This window comes from Larus michahellis, chromosome 2, assembly GCF_964199755.1.
Source record: "Larus michahellis chromosome 2, bLarMic1.1, whole genome shotgun sequence".
Lineage (NCBI taxonomy): Eukaryota > Metazoa > Chordata > Aves > Charadriiformes > Laridae > Larus > Larus michahellis.
In genome coordinates, this window is record NC_133897.1 from 130,217,828 (window position 1) to 130,236,413 (window position 18,586).

The 18,586-nt window shown below is 40.3% G+C and overlaps 1 protein-coding gene across 2 annotated transcripts in view; it reads left to right on the forward strand.

Annotated features, from left to right (window-relative positions):
- The window catches only part of NKAIN3 (sodium/potassium transporting ATPase interacting 3), a 373,785-nt gene extending 363,197 nt beyond the window's left edge, over window positions 1–10,588 (forward strand). Inside the window, exons 6-7 of one of the 2 annotated variants that reach the window (XM_074577125.1) lie at window positions 5,144–5,227; window positions 8,931–10,588. In XM_074577125.1, the coding sequence (XP_074433226.1) occupies window positions 5,144–5,227; window positions 8,931–8,944 (98 nt within the window). In that variant the 3' untranslated portion in view covers window positions 8,945–10,588. The remainder of the gene's footprint in view (window positions 1–5,143; window positions 5,228–8,930) is intronic. The other variant, XM_074577126.1, reaches the window with a different exon arrangement.
- Window positions 10,589–18,586: the final 7,998 nt, after the last annotated feature.

Here is an 18,586-nt window from a genome sequence, read left to right on the forward strand (position 1 = left end):
GTGAAGACTAAGAAGAAAGTCTGGTGCAAAATCTTAATAACTACTGTGGAACCCTGAAATATTCCTCTTCTATCTTGGAGTAATAAAAGGTCGTCGCTTAGTAATTTTCTACCACTTTATCCTGTTTTAACATGATTACCGTCTGCTAGTACTTTATAGAGACAGAGCAGCAATCACAGTGCCACATATGATTACTGGCGTCTCTTCTTCTCCCTTTCTTAATTATCTTGCACACATTTTTCCCTCCTTCAGTCCCGTACAAAAATGAGAATCTATTCCTGGGATCCTGAAAAGGAACGTGTGATTCTTCTGCTACGTGACTTGAGGCTTAGGTGCTCAGACTTAGTATGAAGAGGGAAAAATGGGTAGTATTGGCTCCAGACAGAGAGGTGGGTCAGCCTGGCTGGTTCAGTGAAGGGTGTAAGAACAGTGTGTCTCTTGAGAATGGAAGGCAACTGGAAAAGCAGAGAGACTACAAAAAAAACCCAAACATGCTTATCTAGAAATTTTATATAAGCTACAAGTGCAAACATTGGAAAGTCCAAAGTTTGGACTTTATGCATCTAGCACTGATTTATCGTCAATCCCCAGTTTTGCTCCCTCTTTCTTGTTGACTTTGTCTCCTTTTCTTACTACTTGTCACTTACATGACCTGGTTACACCCTCCCCGGTTACATACCTTTTCTTAATGAATGTAATTGCATTAATATATTGCCATTCAAAACAATCTAAGCACAAGGAAAATAATTCAATGCAAAATAGTGTTTGGAAGCCCATAGGTTAATAAAATCTTCTGTACATAAAAACACATGTTTGAGCAGCTGCTAGCCTGCCCCTCTCTTGGAAAGGGGACAGCTGGAGGTGCCAGCCATTCCAGCCATCAGTTTTGGGGCTTCCTCTCATCTATAAAAAGGGGAGTCAAGCATCAATAAGATCTAAGGTATTCCAGGCCAAGAGGCTGCAGGATTTACTAAGAATCATACTATCTGCATATCACTGCTCTCTTCATACCCTGCACCTCCAGACGTGCTTACAATTTGCCAACTTTGAAAGGAGAAATTAGTAATATACCAATGGTCTGACAAGCTCTGGCAGAGGTTTGCACAGGGCCTGCCAGCAGGTCAGTGGGATGTTGCCAGAGAAGCTGAATTCCAGATGAGAGGGTGAGAAAGGAGAAAGAATTTTTTCAGAGCCCTGATTCTTCTGCCCTAACTTCAAAGGAAAGGAAATTTTAACTGACATATGGGCGAATGCGCTGGATTAATAGTAGTAAGGCAAACCTAAACGTCATCTGCCTAGAAAAGAATAACCCTCAAAATTACTGATGACAGTGGATACACTTTCTTCAGCCAGCAGTGTGTTGCACTTTTCTCACTCAGGCAGATTATGACAACTGTTCCTCTGATATGGCCCGGGAGTGAATGAGCATCGTTTTAATGGACTGCCCGCGGTGGACGGCCAGCACAGATTTGCACTTCCAAGCCCAGCAGGTAGTGAACTCTGAAGGAACATTTCACACTGGCCATTAAGCATCCAGCATGACCACAAAACTGAGGTGACACAAGGAGAGAGCAATTCCCTGGGAATATGGATCATGATTTGCAGCCAGCTGCAGATAAAATAACCGGCTTTTGCTGTAGCCCGCTATTATCTGTGGGGTGCTAAAAAATCCTCTCCCTAGGATTTTAAGTTTCTCTCTGCATGACTGTAGTTAATGACTGGACTCTGTGGGGTGCTCCTTGTTTAGTGACTGAATATCCCTACTGCTAACAAGTTGTGTTTTGTGGGGTTTTGTGTGGGTTTTGTTGTTTTGTTTTGTTTTGTTTTTTAATTTAATCCATAGAATTATAGAACTGTATAGAAATATTTTTTTGTTGTTGTTCCAGGCATATGCAACTTTCTGAAGTTAATTACTGTAGTCCTATGAATCTATGGTAGAAATTATCCATAATCCATGAATCAGGCCAGAAATAAACAAAATCAATTATTTGATATCATCCTTAAACTCTTTTCCCCTTGGGAAACCTATACAGATGTTTCTGCTGTTTACTTTTGGCCAAGACGGATGTACGCATCCTAAAAGTTTAGTTAACGTAAAGTTTTAAAGTATTTTATCAAAATTGGACGTCTAAGATGTCTGTTTCAAGTGAAATATACATAATAGTATCTTTGTACAGAATGAAAATAAAAATTCAATTGTCTATATTTAATGGTCATTTGTGGTCTTAGTCCTGGGAGTGTACTAGACATAACTGGTGAAAATATCAGGTAAAATCAGGCTGAATTTTTAAAATTAGAAAAGTAACTTATAATTCAAATAGCTGATGATGAATCTTCATATTAAAGAGCTATCAGCCATAAAATAGAGCGCATAATGAAAAATGGCACATTCCATTGTGTGTGATAGAGCAGCTTCTTGCCTTGAGAATTAGCTTCGCGTGAGTTTTAAGTCAAACTTCAACTTTAATACTGTATAACATGTCTTGGATTGCAAAAGAGAAAGCCTCAGCTAAACAGCTCATCTCAAAACTTGTTGAATGGTGCTATTAAAAATATTTTCTTTGTCAGACAAAGACATGTCTATGTTGTCAATCATTAATACATATTGACTTCATTTCTTCCTCCAAAAGATTTGTTGGTAGAAGATCTAGTTACTTTAAATTCTCTCACTGCTTAAAGTTGCAGATGATGCTTTTTGTTGCTAAGAGGAATGACGCGTGGTTCTGAAGTGTTGCATTGTCTCAAAAACATACTTTCTAACTCTTTCTGTCACACGTTCACAGTAAAAAAGAACAAACCCCTTCAGAGAGAAGGGAAAACTAAAATATATAACCACAAAACCAAATTATATCACTATGGACACAATTTTTTCCAAAAAACCAAAAAGAATCAGTAACTATGTCTTATATTAGATATTTGAAAAAAACAGTTTTTACAAAAATATATCTGCAAATATGTCTCTTTGTAAGGGTTCGGTCCCGTTACTGCTTACGTCAGTTTTGATGTAAGCTATTTTATTTAGTGACAGCATTCTGAAGGAGAGCTGCAACACGAAAGAAATACAGTAAAGAGGAGGTGCAGATAGGCTAGGGCTGGCGCTTGGGCTGGGCTAGCTCTTCAGCATTATGTCCTGCTCAGACAATTTTAAGGAAAATGTCTTGCGGCTAAGGCGATGCTGTGTGATTGAAGTACATCACGCTCAGATTTCAGCTAAGCTACCCCTTTCCTGGACTCAAGAGGAGAGGCAACTAGAATCAACAGGAGCATTTCCACAGATTTCAGAGGGTATTTCATCAGTCCTTCAGTCTCTCAGCCCCATTTCCCCATCCCCTCGTCCTGGATACGCACTCTTTCTTTCTTTGTTCACCTAGGGCATCCATTGCTTAGGAGGGGGCTGTTTCTTATTACACGCTCATACAGTGATTAACACAGTGAGGATCTAAATTCTGCTTAGGGCTTTTGATATATGCATATATATATAAACAAATAAAGGCAGTTGCTTTCCATGTGAGCAAAGAATACTAATGTGCTCAGAATTTGTCCTCTCTGCACAAGCCTGCAAAAAGCCTGTCTGAATCAACAGAGATATAACCTTCTCCATCAATCTGCTTTTAGATTTCTAGGGTAGCTTGGACATGTGGTTTCTTGAGGCTGCTTAAAATCTTACCAAAAATAAGAAGATACAGGACTCAGACTAAAATATCTGAGTTTAAAATCATTATGATCATAGAAAGAACTAAAAACTTCTCAAGGGCAGATATCCCCACAGTATTTCTGACATAGAAATCTTGAGAGAAAGTGGAAGGGCTCTGAAAAAGCTTCCTGTCCCCACAAGTTCATCCAGAGAAGAACCTGCTCTTTTTTAAAATTAAGTTCTCACCTGTTGATTCTCAATTCAGCTGACACACCTTTGGTTTTCCTTGTTGTGTTTCATTCCTGCCAGTCCATTGATTTGTAAAAGTTTAGGTGAAATTAGGTTCACAAGCAAAACTGTTTCCGCTGCCTACTTTTCTAAAAAAAAGGAGTTGAAAGTGAATTATGAAATATATGCTGAGATAGCCCTAAAGAAAAGCACCTACATCACCCCACAGTGGCTTCTGTTTCCGTACTCTGCTGCTCTGTGAATGCTCCTTTTGCACGCGCACTGGCAGGAGTGTGCATGTCTGCTCAGCCAACGGATAGCCTGTCTTGCCAGGCAGAGGGCTCCAGTTTGGGCAGAAAATGGCTTGATAGCAGCCCTGAGGAGAAGGACTTGGGGGTGCTGGTAGATGAGAAGCTCAACATGAGCCAGCAATGTGCACTTGCAGCCCAGAAAGCCAACCGCATCCTGGGCTGCATCAAAAGCAGCGTGGACAGCATGTCGAGGGAGGTGATTCTGCCCCTCTACTCCCCTATGGTGAGACCCTACCTGGAGTATTGTGTCCAGCTCTGGAGCCCTCAGCACATGAAGGACATGGACCTGTTGGAACGGGTCCAGAGGGGGGCCACAAAGATGATCAGAGGGCTGGAGCACCTCTGCTGTGAGGACAGGCTGAGAGAGTTGGGGCTGTTCAACCTGGAGAAGAGAAGGTTCCAAGGAGACCTTATAGCGGCCTTCCAGTACCTAAAGAGGGCCTACAGGAAGGATGGGGAGGGACTCTGGATCAGGGAGTGTAATGATGGGACACGGGGTAACGGCCTCAAACTGAAAGAGGGTAGATTTAGATTGGATATCAGGAAGAAATTCTTTATTGTGAGGGTGGTGAGACACTGGAACAGGTTGCCCAGGGAAGTTGTGGATGTCCCATCCCTGGAGGTGTTCAAGGCCAGGCCGGATGAGGCTTTGAGCAGCCTGGTCTAGTGGGAGGTGTCCCTGCCCAGGGCGGCGGGGTTGGAACTAGGTGATCTTTAAGGTCCCTTCCAACCCGAACCATTCAGTGATTCTGTGTGATTCCTGTGATTCTGTAAATGGACCCCAGGGAAGACAGAGCCTTCCGTAAGCAGCTTCCACAGCATTTTTACCTACTTGTTTATTTCTAGCACGCGAATCTGTGCACGCGCTTACTATTCATTTTTTTTTTTAAACATAATTTGTCCATATTTCTTTTTCAGTTGACATATTTTCATTTCCATTTGTTCATTTCTGGAACTGTTGTATTTTCAGTTGATTTCATAGGTGGACTTGACACATACTCCTACCGACAGCCCCCCCAGGAACATGTTGAGTTAAAGCCTGTAAAGCCTGTAGGTAAGGTTCTGGTCCTGTGGACCACATTAATCCTTCTAACGGGACTGAAAGCTAACCTTCTCCTGAAATAATTTTGGCATCAGGTTACTAATAATTTAATTATATTTTAATTAGAACTTAATTAAAAATTAATCCCCATAAAACATGCAAGTAAGGACACTTTGTCATTGATGACGTATCCGCTAGAGCAAGGATTAGTAGAGATCACCATGTCTGCCATGTCGTGCCTCGGCTTAACGCAAGGAGAGCCTCTCAGTGAAGGATGGAATTGCTTCCCTGCTGACTTTTTAGCAAGAAAAGAGGTGGTTTATGGCTGCTGCTGCTGCATAAACCGTAATGAGATTAACCCATTTATGGAAAAGCGGAAGCTTTTACATTTGTCTAGCTACTGAAAGAAAAATGTTTGCTGAAAAACTGCTAGTCAGCTTAAAATCTATCTATCTGCAGAGTTTCACTGGAAGTTCATTATCCCTCTGTCATCACTTATTTGCTCCCACCATGAAAATCACATGTTTTCATAGACTCTTCCTACTCTGTTAACTAATGAATAATTTTGGATGCATATCTATTCATTTTATTTGGAATAAATTAAGATGCGAGGAGACATTACTAGTACATATATTTTGGCAGAAGCTCAGATAACTTTAAATAGATGATATTTCAAAATATTAGTGGTAAACCAGAAGATACTCATTTGGAAATTCTTCTTAGATGCTTGAAAGTTGTTGCCCTGATGCATTCTGTCTTTAAATTTAGATTCGGGCCTTTCATGCGTCTCAAACGTAACATGAAATCCATGTGCAGCTAATTGACTGAAACTGATTTAATGACTTGCTGTATTTTACTTACCAGTTAACAGAATTAAAATGGGTTTGAATGTTTTTCCTGGTGTACACATGTGTGCATGTGCTGGGAGTTTTAATTTAAAGTGGACACTTGCTAACCAAATGTTTTGCGGGGGCACTTCACACCTGAACTTTGCTTGTGACTTTATTAATTTTTGCATGTTTTTAAATATATTTTATTAATGCTTCAGCTTTTGGTTTGTAGAAATAAACATGGGCAAAATTTCAGTCAATTTTAGTGAGTGAATATTGTAGGATTATGAAGGCCTAAAAAGGAGAAAAGCCCCCTCAGTATGATGGTGTATGTTAGAACAGGAAGAAATATCGTGTTAAGACAACAAAATGAAACAATGAACAGTTTGACATGACATTAAGTACACCCTCTACACTGGAATCTGCGTTTTCAATAATATTTCATTAAATGCTAATTTTGATGCATTTTCTGTGGGAAGGATGACAGCAAAATGGGGGGTTGACCATTCTGAATAAGATGTTAGAGACTGAAAAAGTGAAATTGGTATCCAGGAGAAAGCAAGCCACAACTACAACATTTACACCTCTCCATAAAAGATTTTAATCTCTAAACCCACATTGGGGTTAATTTTAAAGTATTAGGTGAATAAATGTTTACTACTTTCTTAGCAAAATTACTATAGCTAAAGGAGAGGAAAAAAAAGGCGTTTTCACAAAAACCTTACATATACGTTCCTGCAAAATCTGTTCATTTGTTTTTGGTAGAAAAGGCACTGAAACTGAGAATTTGTACTTCGGTGGCAGATGTTGGGTCAAGTAGCTCAAAGGATTTTGGCATTGCTGGTGAGCTTGCAATACTGGAAAATAAATGGCATCTTCCCATTTCCCATGTACGGGTACTTTTGTATAGCTGGGAGAACCCTCTCTGGCCTCTCTATTCCTGCTAGCAATATAAAACTGGAAGATAAATTATACTGGTTTTTCTTCTTTATTGAAGTTTTGCTTTTACGCACTGAAACATACAGAGAGGTTTTTTACCTAAGCAGGGAGGAAAAATACTATCACTGATCAAAAGTCTGGATTAAAAGCCAAATTGCTGGAAACAATTTGAATGGTCAATGGATTGTGCAAGATATTTGTAGATGATTATCTCTCTGCAGCACACCAGCCTTCCTGACTGCTTTTGATAAGTTAATTGCTATCTGTATCAGCTATATATATTCTGAGAATCCATAGTATTCCTAAGAAATGTGACTTCTGGTACCCAGGCTGTGAAAAACTCCATTTCTGTTCTCTTAGAATTGAACATGAATAACACTTGTTAAATACTTTCCAAGCCTTAATAAAGGTTACAGATCTTTTGCCATCCTTACCACTTTACTCATGTGAAAAAATATTGAAATTAAAAAAGAAAAAATTTACAATTTACAAGTGTGGTGCTTTTTATAGGTGATTCCCTTTTTCTCACCGCTTCTATTCCCCTTATTTCATTCATGAATAAACTAAACAGAGCCCATTGAAAAAACGAGGTTCTGTGGCCTCATCAAAACTATGTAGAAGACAGTCTAGTTTTGTTGAGTCCTCATATTCAGTATAATGTCTGCTTAGTGCTGCCATAATTATTCATGATTAGCAAGTCTAAGATTAGTTTTCCTTTTCACCCCTGAGAAGAGGTTAAATTTGAACTTGTTCTCACAGGGAACATTTTTTAATGCAAATATGAATGATCATAGCTTGTATGTTTGCTCTTCATTCTGCCTATAACTCCATTAGGCTACCGGACAAGGATCTTTGCCCTGAACACAATTTCAATTAAGATGTGTGTAAGGCAGGAGACAACAGAGGGAGTGGTCAAAAAAAAAAAAAAAAAAAGTTCTCATTGGCACTAGAGCACATGGACTATGAAGAAAACTGTTGTGTTTTCTTCTGTTTCAAGCACAATATCAATAGCCAGGTCACTTGGCAGTAATTAGAATTGCTTCACAAACTGCTACACAGAAAAGAGAAAAGCATGGGGATTAGAAGAAAAAAAAAAAGTTGTGTTTTGGCTTGCATTAGGGTTTTTATCATTATTATTATTATTATTAATGGTTTGCAGAAGTTAAAGTTTACATGTGTCTTATTCCGGTTCGGATGAGTACATCTGATCCAGTGCTACTAATATATCTTCAGGCAACCCTGTCTGGACAGACACTGAGTCCCCAATTCCAATTAGGGATGTTCCTAGCATTTCTAGGGACATTGCAAACTTCTGCGCGTGGGACTGATTCAGCGTCTCAGAAACTGCCAGTAGAGAGGTCACCTCTTTGTGACGGGTCTGTGTGACCCTGTCCTGTTTGTATCTTCTCCTGAGACTCTACCCACTGTAAAATTGCTACGAAAGACCATCATAGATTTCCCAAGATTACACAAGTGAACACGGTTTACTGTGAGTCGTGTTATATATATATATAGATTCAGCAGGCATGTGGTTGTGGTGAGGACTATAAATAGTGTGAGTCCAGCTCAAATGCAACATGTTGTAGTCAGACCATGTCTGAATTTTGTCACCTGTGAAAATACATCTTACACTGTTAAAATATATTATGCTAAAAAGAATCTATGATTATGTGAGCTTTAGACACGTTTCTCCACTTGCAGGGCTTTTCCACAAATGATTTTTGCCTTTGTGGTTGCATGATACAAAGCTACTCCTTTGTACCCAGCCATTCATACTTGACCTTATGTGTGGGTCTTGCAGCTGAGGAAATTAGTGACCAGAGGTGTTTTATCCATTTGTTCAGGAGTTACTAACCTGGCAGCAGGTGTGAATTTACATCTCACAAATTAGAAGATAAACAGAATAGGTTTAAATTTGTAAGTAATTCATATATTCTGCTTTTTAGGTCGAAGTAAGTAATGAACATGGACTCAAGACTTCTGCCGCTGTAGCTGAAGAAACAGATTTTAGAAGAAAAGACCAACCTTGTGACTCATCGCTGTGGAAGAAACCCACCATCCGTTTCTCACGGCATGTGGATTGCTCTTCCCACAGGCTCAGTGTCATTATCAGCGTTGTTATTTCGTAGATCCTTGTAGATGATCTTGAATTTTTGAATAATTTACTTATATGGACACTTGTAAATTGTAAATTTTTTCTTTTTTAATTTCAATATTTTTACAACATTTAGTGTTAAGGCATGAAAACAAAATAACCTGTGAAAACTAGGAGAAGGGTGCGTCTTTCTCAAAAAAGTCAGTATTTTTTGACCGATAAAGTCATACTACGCCTGGTCAAGATTGTGTCAGTAAACAGTAATTTTGACTCCAAAATACGCAGCAGGAGTCAAACCCTAACAGTGTACAAGAGATCGTTTCAATGCTGTATTTAGAATTCACAATGTCGGCTCCTTGCATTGTTTGAACTGCCGTATGCAGTAGGAATTGATCTATGACTCTTCTTACCCAGATGTTCCAGCAGTAATGTACTCATCTGATTATTGCAATTCATATATGGCTTCTTCTCCTTTCCTAATCCCTTTCGCCCACCACCAGTATCTGTTTCTGATTTGAAGGGAAGCAGGACGACCGCTCTATGGATGTCGGTCTCTAGGAACCCTTACATCCAGGGCTCTTCAGATGCCTGTGATTTGCACATTTTCAAACTCTTTTCCTCCCTTCTCCCAGGAAGAAGCCAAGCATGAATGTACAGTACAAGGCACCAACTGAAGCCTTAGAAGCCTCTGGGGACTAATTTTGCTCTTAATTTAAAAGTACACAAGCAAACCTGAAAATGCGTGTAAAAATTTGTAAAGTTATTTGTAAATACTTCTAGACAAAGAACATGGATGTAACTCTGTGGCATTTTGTTTTCTATTCTGTCACCACTAGCATAAAGTGATACACAAAGCTATTTTCTCTGGGGAACTGGCAGTCTTTTTAACAGAACACTGTTTCTTTCTTCTTAATTACTTTATAAAGTGCTGTGCACAGTTACATGCCCCAGAGAGTTACGTCTCTCCGCAGAGCCTATGTGCCTCAGCATTCAGTGGAAAACTCATCAGGGTTTTGGGTCTGTTTCTGGGTTTACGCTTTCTCATTTTGTGGTTTCTTTGGCGGCACTGTCAGGAAGGATGGTACTTCTGATACGCTTATCTCTGTCTCTCCACCAGAAACTGAAAAGAGGTCCACTAAGTTCCTTCATAAATATCCTAAACAGTCTTCAGCTGGTAATTTCTGGTCCAACAACATTTAGATCCTAAATTTGCAGTCTACTCTTGAATCTTGTATTTTAAAGTCTGAGCAGATGAGAGCTAGAAGAAGGCTTGTCTTGATTCTTTGCCTACTAAATGTTGTGTTATTTATCCATATAAACCCAGTGGGGATGCTAATAAATATAAAGGAGATAGAGTCTATCGTTTTTAGGTGTCAAGGCTTTTGTGGTGCATCCAACTGTTTCACAGCTAGTTAAATCAAAGACCTCGCCTTCTTTGGAGAAAACACAACCTGAACACAGGTTAACCTTCCCTGAAACCGAGTGTGAAGTAAGTGTTAAGACAAAGCCAAGAGAAACAACAACTGAAAAAAAAAACCTTTCATAGTATTCCTAGGACTGGTTATACCTCAAATGGTATGTCTTTGTGTGTGAAGGCAGACAGTGCCAAAAAGAGGGGTGCTTTGTATGAAGATAATGCCGTCTGTCCTTGTGTATTTGTGTGTTCCCTCATACACTCTTTCCCCCTATATTCTAGAATACTGCAAAGTGCCAGGTTTGTCCTATCTTGAAGAACTCAGCAGTAAAAAACAGGTAGTTTGTCACAAAACTAATATGAATAATATAATTTTTGAGGCATCATGAAGAAGATACAGTGTGAATTGCTTTATAGCTGTAATATTTTAATGAGGCGAAAACATTTTTATCTACTTCTGTAATATTTTACTTCTGCTTAGTATGACAGATCATTTCATTTCTTTACATGATCCCTTAAACAGTGACGATGTCTACGTAGGCCTGCAGCCTTCTGTGTTTGTGATAGCTCCAGAACTCGGCATATCTGAGCACCGTTCAGTGTCTGACAGTTTCCAGAAGCTGCTTTGCCTCAACTTTCTCAATTACAGAGAGAGTTCAGGATGTGGGCATCTACCATGATGATTCCTATGACGAATGCGGTTCCCATTTGGGCTTTACATTTCAGCATTATTTTCCCTGCATTAATTGTTACGGGCTGGCAGATTAAAGGCCTCCGACTGAACCCAGCGCTACCCCCAGAACCAGGCGGGAGGAAAGGGAAGGAGTGCTACCTCCCTGCCACTTGCACAGATCCACATTCTGTTCTGGCACAGCTTTGGAAGCGTGTTATTTCATTTTCCACCAAGACAGACACGTCTTCTGGACCACGTTTCACAAATTTGTCTGAATGCATCTAAACCCTGTCTTTCCATGGGTCCTTCAGGTTTTCAGCTTGCTAATAAAGAACTGTGTACATGCCACAAAAATTCTGCAAAGGCAGAATCTGACTTCTCTTCCATCTGAAATATCGATCGCATTTTAGCTGGGGAACACAAACCAGTATATTCCAAATACGCTTAAAATCTCGGAATCGTTACCAATACAGCGCACCTGCCATCTGTCTCACTTAATGAACAGAACGATCCTGATTGAGAGGAATTTGTCTTCATTAGAACAAGCCAACATGCACACTGCAATGCTGAAGGAAACTGTCGTTCTTTTCTAAATTGAGACACAAAAAATAGTACCAATCAATCTGTACATGTTGGGGAAAAAGCCGTGAGAATAATAAATGGATTTGAATGTTAATTGCTGTGTTCTCCAATATAGTAGAACTTATTGGCTAACATTTTTGTAGGAAGCCTTGAGCAATAGTTCCTTTATTTTTGTAAAACATACTTTCAGTAAGGTGTTAGGTGAGTCCCAGATCAGCCAGCTACATAGGAATTAAGTGTTGGCTTTCTAAATATACTTGGATAGTTTTCTTAACTGTAACATTCAATTTCAGGAAATGACTAGGTTTGTACTGCAAAATGGAATTTGCTGACAATCCTAAAACCTCAGAGCAGATTATCAGTTCTGGTGGCATTAATATGTCATGCTGTAGCAACTTAGAACAGCTGAAGGTCTGTCCTTCAAACTTTTAGACTTTTTTCCTTTTCCCCAAGTTGCTGCTTAATTCAAGTTTTACAGAGAATCAGATTTGCAATGGTACTTTAACTGGAGATACAAGAAATATGATGCAGAAATATGGCACTACACATTCACTAAGGACTGAGCCAGGAACCACCCATTTTATGAAAGAGCAGCTGATGCCTTCTGGACCTGAAAACAGGAACTATATTGAGGAATTAACAGATTTTTGCCTGGTACAGTGACATAGAGTGATTATATATTACAATTTCTGGTGTTGCTGGAGGCATTATTGGTTGGGCTGATGCCCCCATCTCTTTCCTATCCATAGAGATTTTTGACACAAAAATCTGAAATAAATGAATTTTTTTAAGTTCAAGTATGATCTGAAAGAACTCTCTGAAATGAAAGAGTTCATAGCCTGGATTTGCTGAAGGGGTTGTTTTAGTGCTAGGATATGACACTAACTCTATAAATAATTTTTAATAGAGCTATATCAGTTAAAACCACGGGAATTATGCCTGGTTTTAATTAACACCTGCTGTCTTTCAATAGGGTAGTAGAGCATATTAAGAAGATGGTGTTTACCGTATCTTAATAAGAATACTATAGTTTGAAACTATGTCAGCTGGTTAACATGTGACAAGACTAACTTTTCTTGTCTAAAACCTGAGAACGCATAACTGGACCACTCAAAAGCCTGTAGTCCTGCCCCCAAAATGGCAGATTTTAGCCCAAACAGCTGGTGGTTTGTCTCTTTCCAACAACTTTGAGTGCAGGCTTTCTTAGTTCACAAAACTGCCGTGCAGGGCTCTGCTGCATGTTTGGATCTTGAGTTTCACCTCTCCATCCAGCTGTCCACAGCTCAGGGGTTGCAACACCGTTGTCCCCTCCGAGTACCGCAGTGGCTGGTGCAGCCTTTTTTCAATGGCAACTGCAGTGTTCTTCTCTGCACCCAGCTGCCTGTCTTTCACGTGGGGATTATCTGGTCGAAAAAGCCAATCAAGCAATCTATCAAGTTCCTTTAACAGACTTTGACAGTGGCAAACAAAAATTGACATCCCAAACTAATTAGCTTGCCTCCTTCCAGTATCAGCCTCATCTACTTTAATTATAACAAATTACAACCCGGGAGCTCTTTTGTGCACTGAAGAAGTTTCATTTCAAGTTGGTAAAACGTTCCTTCCATGTATAGTTCCCATGTCAGCAGGATATTTCTTGCAAATTAATTCAGTTCTTACCCACTATGCTGAGTGTTTTGATAGAAACTATTTTTTTAGTTCCTGACCTAGTGATGGAGTCATGTCGTTGCCTGCCAGAATAGCACTTTTACAGCAGGGTGGCTGGGTTGGACCCTGAGGTCATGTCAGAGGTTTGATGGCTTCGGGCTGCATGAAGTGGAGGAAGCTGTCATGGAGGCAGCCTTAAAGAGGTGGTGTCTCTCTCCTCTCTGCCCAGGGAGCTGACTATCCCTGCAACCACAACTGGGGATCAGCCTGAAAGATTCAGTAATTTGTGGAGGGTCCATGAGTAAACTATGCGTTATGGACAATCAGGGAATTCAGATCTGTGAAAATGGGCACATAAAGAAGATATTTCATATCAAGATCACTGTTGCAGGGTTTGCCCCTTGGAGCTGCTGGTGGTGTGCGCACAGCATGCCAGAGCAGCCCTGATCACCCAGGAGTACCAGCAGCACTCTCCTTCACTGGAACGGGGCACTAGGCTGCTCAGGACCCTAAATAATTATTTAGCAGCTAAGGCCGTCCTGCTTTCTCTTTGCCAACTACATATAAGATGCACTGTTTTCCCCGTGTTGAGAGGCAACTGCTGATAAATGATGGTTCCTTCCCATACTTCCCATTTCCTTCACACAAGTTGTAGTTTGAATGTTTCTCTCTGATTTAAAACAAATTAAACACCTGGATTTAATTCCTGCCTCCACATGCGTACTTGCTGGTCAGTGACACAACACAGTCCTGGACGTGACAGCTTTGTGGAATAGCTGCCCTTATGTGGTCTACTGCCTCTCAAAACCAGCAACGCACTCTGAAGACAGCCTCACTAAACAGCAGCCATGCATAAATAACACCGAGAAGGCAAAAAAGATTCTCCTTGTTTTGCTTATCCCCCTAGGACCCAATATAACTTCTTTAAGCTTTCAGTCCCAGTTTCCTACTTATTTCACACCAGCCATATGCAACCATGCTTTCAAAACACTCCTGTAAGTCAGTGCCAAGCAGACGCGCTGAAGCTGAATTGTAAGTTGGCTGAATGCAATTCCAAGAGTAATCTAATTTCTCTTTTTCCACAACATCGCACACGTGCCCAATTAGTAGAGAATCAAGGAAGGGTTACAGCATTTCCTAGCATGTGACATATTTGGAATGAGAACTGCGTTACACATGAGCAAACAAGTCAGCTCTCCACGTTGGCCCATAGTGTTCAATAAAACGTCACTAGGGTGCATTATCCTGCTTTATCTGCGTAGCCAGAACCAGAGTGGCAAGCAGGTAGAGAGTCGCAAGCACTGGGGCAAATGCAAGCCAACAACTTGTTTAAACAACCTTGGTCTGATATTAATAATCCACACTGCAATGTGTTGTTTTTCTTAGCAAGTAAAGCTGCCTGGCTTATAGGTTGCCGCCAGATCCTCAGGTGTGTGATAACCAGTAACCTTCTATGCCACTCTTACACATACATATTCACAGTCATGTTTTGGTTTCTAAAGGCCTTATAATTCAAATAAACCTGTTTTCCTTAAAGTTTAGGGGAGGCTGTATCTAGACTGCTGTAGGGAGAGTCCCTTGGAGTGTTTGGAGACCAGAGAAACATCTGTGGAGACCATTGCCTGGCCATGGGACCACCCCCAGCACCCGTCCTGGTGCCAGCACTGGCTGGCAAGCTCTGGAGGAAACCCAGAGGAGCCCAGAGCTCCAAGAGGAGAAAGGGGGTCTGGCCACCCTGGGCTCTGCGACCTGCAGCAGCCCACTGGGAAACAGCCCTGGGAGACCTCATCGGGGACTTTCCCTGCTTTGCTCAGGAGCTGCAGTAAACTGCATTCAAACACAGGCCTTGGGCTGTGGTGCTCACCTGAGCTGTGCTGGGGCCATGCCTGTGCCTTGCCAGCGACCTCCCTCACCCCAACTTGCCAACGCCGCTTCTCGGCTCCACCTCGGACCTGCCTCGTCACTGCCACCTTTGCTGGTGATGTCTGGATGGTGGCCACTCTTCTCATGAGGCACAGGGCTCCATCCATACAGGCAGGGTCCTACCAGTCTGGCCATCACCTGCGGCTCCCAGCTTGCCTCCCCTGGCCAAGAATCCCCCTCCCACAGCCCCTGACAAAGGCTCACGCAACATCTGTGTCCTGGCCCCATCTCTTCCATCCTTACGTTCCTCTCTCTGTGGGCTGGGAAGGGGAGGATAGGGATTTTTCCTGTATAAAGTATCCTCCACTAACAGCTTAAAATGTCTTCCCTTTTGCATTTGACTTCCCTTTTGCGTCTCTTTATCCTAAGGTGCTCCAGTCATCAAAATGATACAGCTGTAATAGAAATTGTGTTTACTAGGGAAGCAAGACTCGTGGCATGTAGTCCATTTGCTGATTTATGGCTTGCCAGGGAGTTTTCCAAATCTACAAGAAGTCTTTGTGCTGGATTTTATTTAGGATTACAGAATCTTTAACCTTTTTTCTTCAAGAAAGAAAATGCAAAAAGCTGTGCTCAAGAAATGAGTTTCTGATGCACTTTTGATGATGAAATATTAAATTCATGCACTGATAAAGATGTTCTTATCCAAATTAAGACTCCGCACCTCGTTAAGTTAAGCTGTGTGTTTGGGAAAGTATTAAACTCAGGCATGTAGTTAACAGATGTGTAATATATATCTGATTTAAAAGACACTCCTATTAATCTTCCCACTTAGTAAGACACTGGACTTGTGGCTATTCTTAACTCACCAAATCTATGTCATATTACAATAACCTGAAAGGAAAATCAAGCCTGGAAAGGCTAGCCCTGTGAAGGAAAGGAGACTTTTGGAAAAGGAATAAATCAGACTTACAAAAGGCAGAACACTAAAAGCAAAACTAGACAGTAGAAAGCAAACTTAAAAAAAAAAAGGGCAAAAAATTGTGATTTTATTTTTAGCATCGTCATGTAGTAGTATGCTCAAAATGATCATTTGCTAGAATGAAAAGCACCACAACAGACACATACACAAATATGTATCTTTGTCAGTGCTTTTGTAGTAGCGTAGGATTTCTAAAAGCGCAACTGGTTTTACAGCCTGTCTTTCACCATTACAATGTAATCTCCCAAGAAATACGATGTACAAAGGAATATTAAAAGGAAGGTTTGACTGCTGTTCTGCTGTGCATGTTCTGCCACCTCATGGTTACTGGTAGAAATACCACCACACTCTGTCGAGTGCTATTTCAAAAATATAGCAGAGAGAAAAGAGAAGCACATCTCATGTATTGGTACATATTGCTGAAATGAAATGTCACACGTCCCACTGAGATCAATCATTGCAGAGTGCTAAGATAAATCTGTGAATTATATATAATACATAAGGAGAAAACACTGCAAAAAGGCATCTCCTTTTAACAGTCGACTTTGCTGTTTTACTGCAAATATTGATAATACACCATGGAATCCAAATCTGACTTGGTACTGTCCCATGAATAACTCCTCCAGTGGAGCTGTATTCCCATGTTTAACTGGTTTTGGTAGGTTGCCATTATCTGGAAGCACACAATGTTATCCACTCCAGGAAGTATCATCTCTTTGCCTCTTTCACTTCAGTAACAGGAAATATTATTTACTTACAGTTGGATAACTAACATGGAATTCCAGTCATGGATGTGTATAATATACACCTATTTATCGGACTTGGATTTTACCATGACTTAAAAGTCTTAAGGTAAAAAAAAATCCAGAATGTCAGGAGATTAGGATTTTAACTTCCGTCAGGAGTTCATAATATACACTAGCAAAGACTGGATCACATTTACATAATAAATTATACAATGTAGTAGAAATGGAATTTTGATGAATCAATGAGACCTGCGGTTGGTAGCTGCAGTACAGCCAGTTGGTGATGCCTCAAGTCTCAGCTACGCTAAAGTCACTTTGGGGAAAATATTTGTTAAAACCAATGGGTTGAACTCAGATGGCTCATGTTTGAGTAGAAATAGATTAATCTCACTTAAGTTTAGGCTTTTCTATACCAAATATCTAAATTTAGGAGTCCAATCACCTGACATTATCAAAGGAGCAGGAGGAAAGGAACTGTGTCTCTCTCTTGCTCCAGTATGAGGTTTGTAGTAATCAAGCACTTATTTTGGGCATCTCAGTCCAACCCAGAGTCAGGCTGGAAGAATGTGAAACAAATGTACTTCAAATCCTGTGTTTTTACTTTTCTGATCTTTCATGGAAGCATAGTCAGCTTCAGACAGTTCAGAGTATGATCAGCTCCTGAGTATCTGAGGAAATCTAGGTAAAGCAAAAACATATTTAAAGCAAAAATCATTTACTAATTAGGCGCACATATGCCATCTTGAGAACTGAAAATGAGGCATCAAAAAGTTAGGCCTTTGGTTTTTTTTTCTATGACCTGGTTAACTTACAAAGCTGATAACCCACCCAGGACACATGAGAAATGACTACACATAGTTTAAAAGTCCTCTTCTAAAGTCTTTCCATCATGTCAGAGGATGGAGAAACTTTGCTTGCTTTACGTCTCAGCAAGAGACTTGTGGTTCACTTTGTAAAAGTGAACATGAAAGTCAGGCACCCTTTGCACTTTGCATATTCAGATTCTCTTATTAATGTAGTTGTTTAAAAAATAAGGGCCATGCCCTATTTTTGATGCAATCTAATTCAGAGATAATAAAATACTTTTTGTATGTCTAGAAAGGCTACGGATGGGTTCTCTCCCCCTTATCCAGGGAATGCACTTCTTGGAGCAGTAATCTGAAGTACAAAATTACTGATGCATTTAGGGATTATCCTCATTTCTCTGAAGTGCTGGTTCATATTCCCAAAGGATGACTTGCCACCCAAATAAATTAAAATGGCAGCCTCATCAGAAAAAATACCAGTTATTTCCTGTTCAGAAGCAATTGTTTATTACAGCAAAATAAAATACGTTTATTGGTAACTATGCCAGTTTTTAAACTTGCAATGCAGAAGTATCTAATCGGCCCGAAAACTCTTTCTGCAGGTTGCTTAAACAAGGAGATCATGTGTGCAGCAAATGCGACATTGGAGTCAGTCTTTGGGGAGGGAAAAAAGCTATAAATTGTGCATTCTTCCAGTTTCTGGGGTTAATTTGGCCATCCATGAATAATGCATTACAAGACCAGCTTCCTACCTTTTGAGATTCATTCTGTTCATCCAGTGTAGCTATTATGAC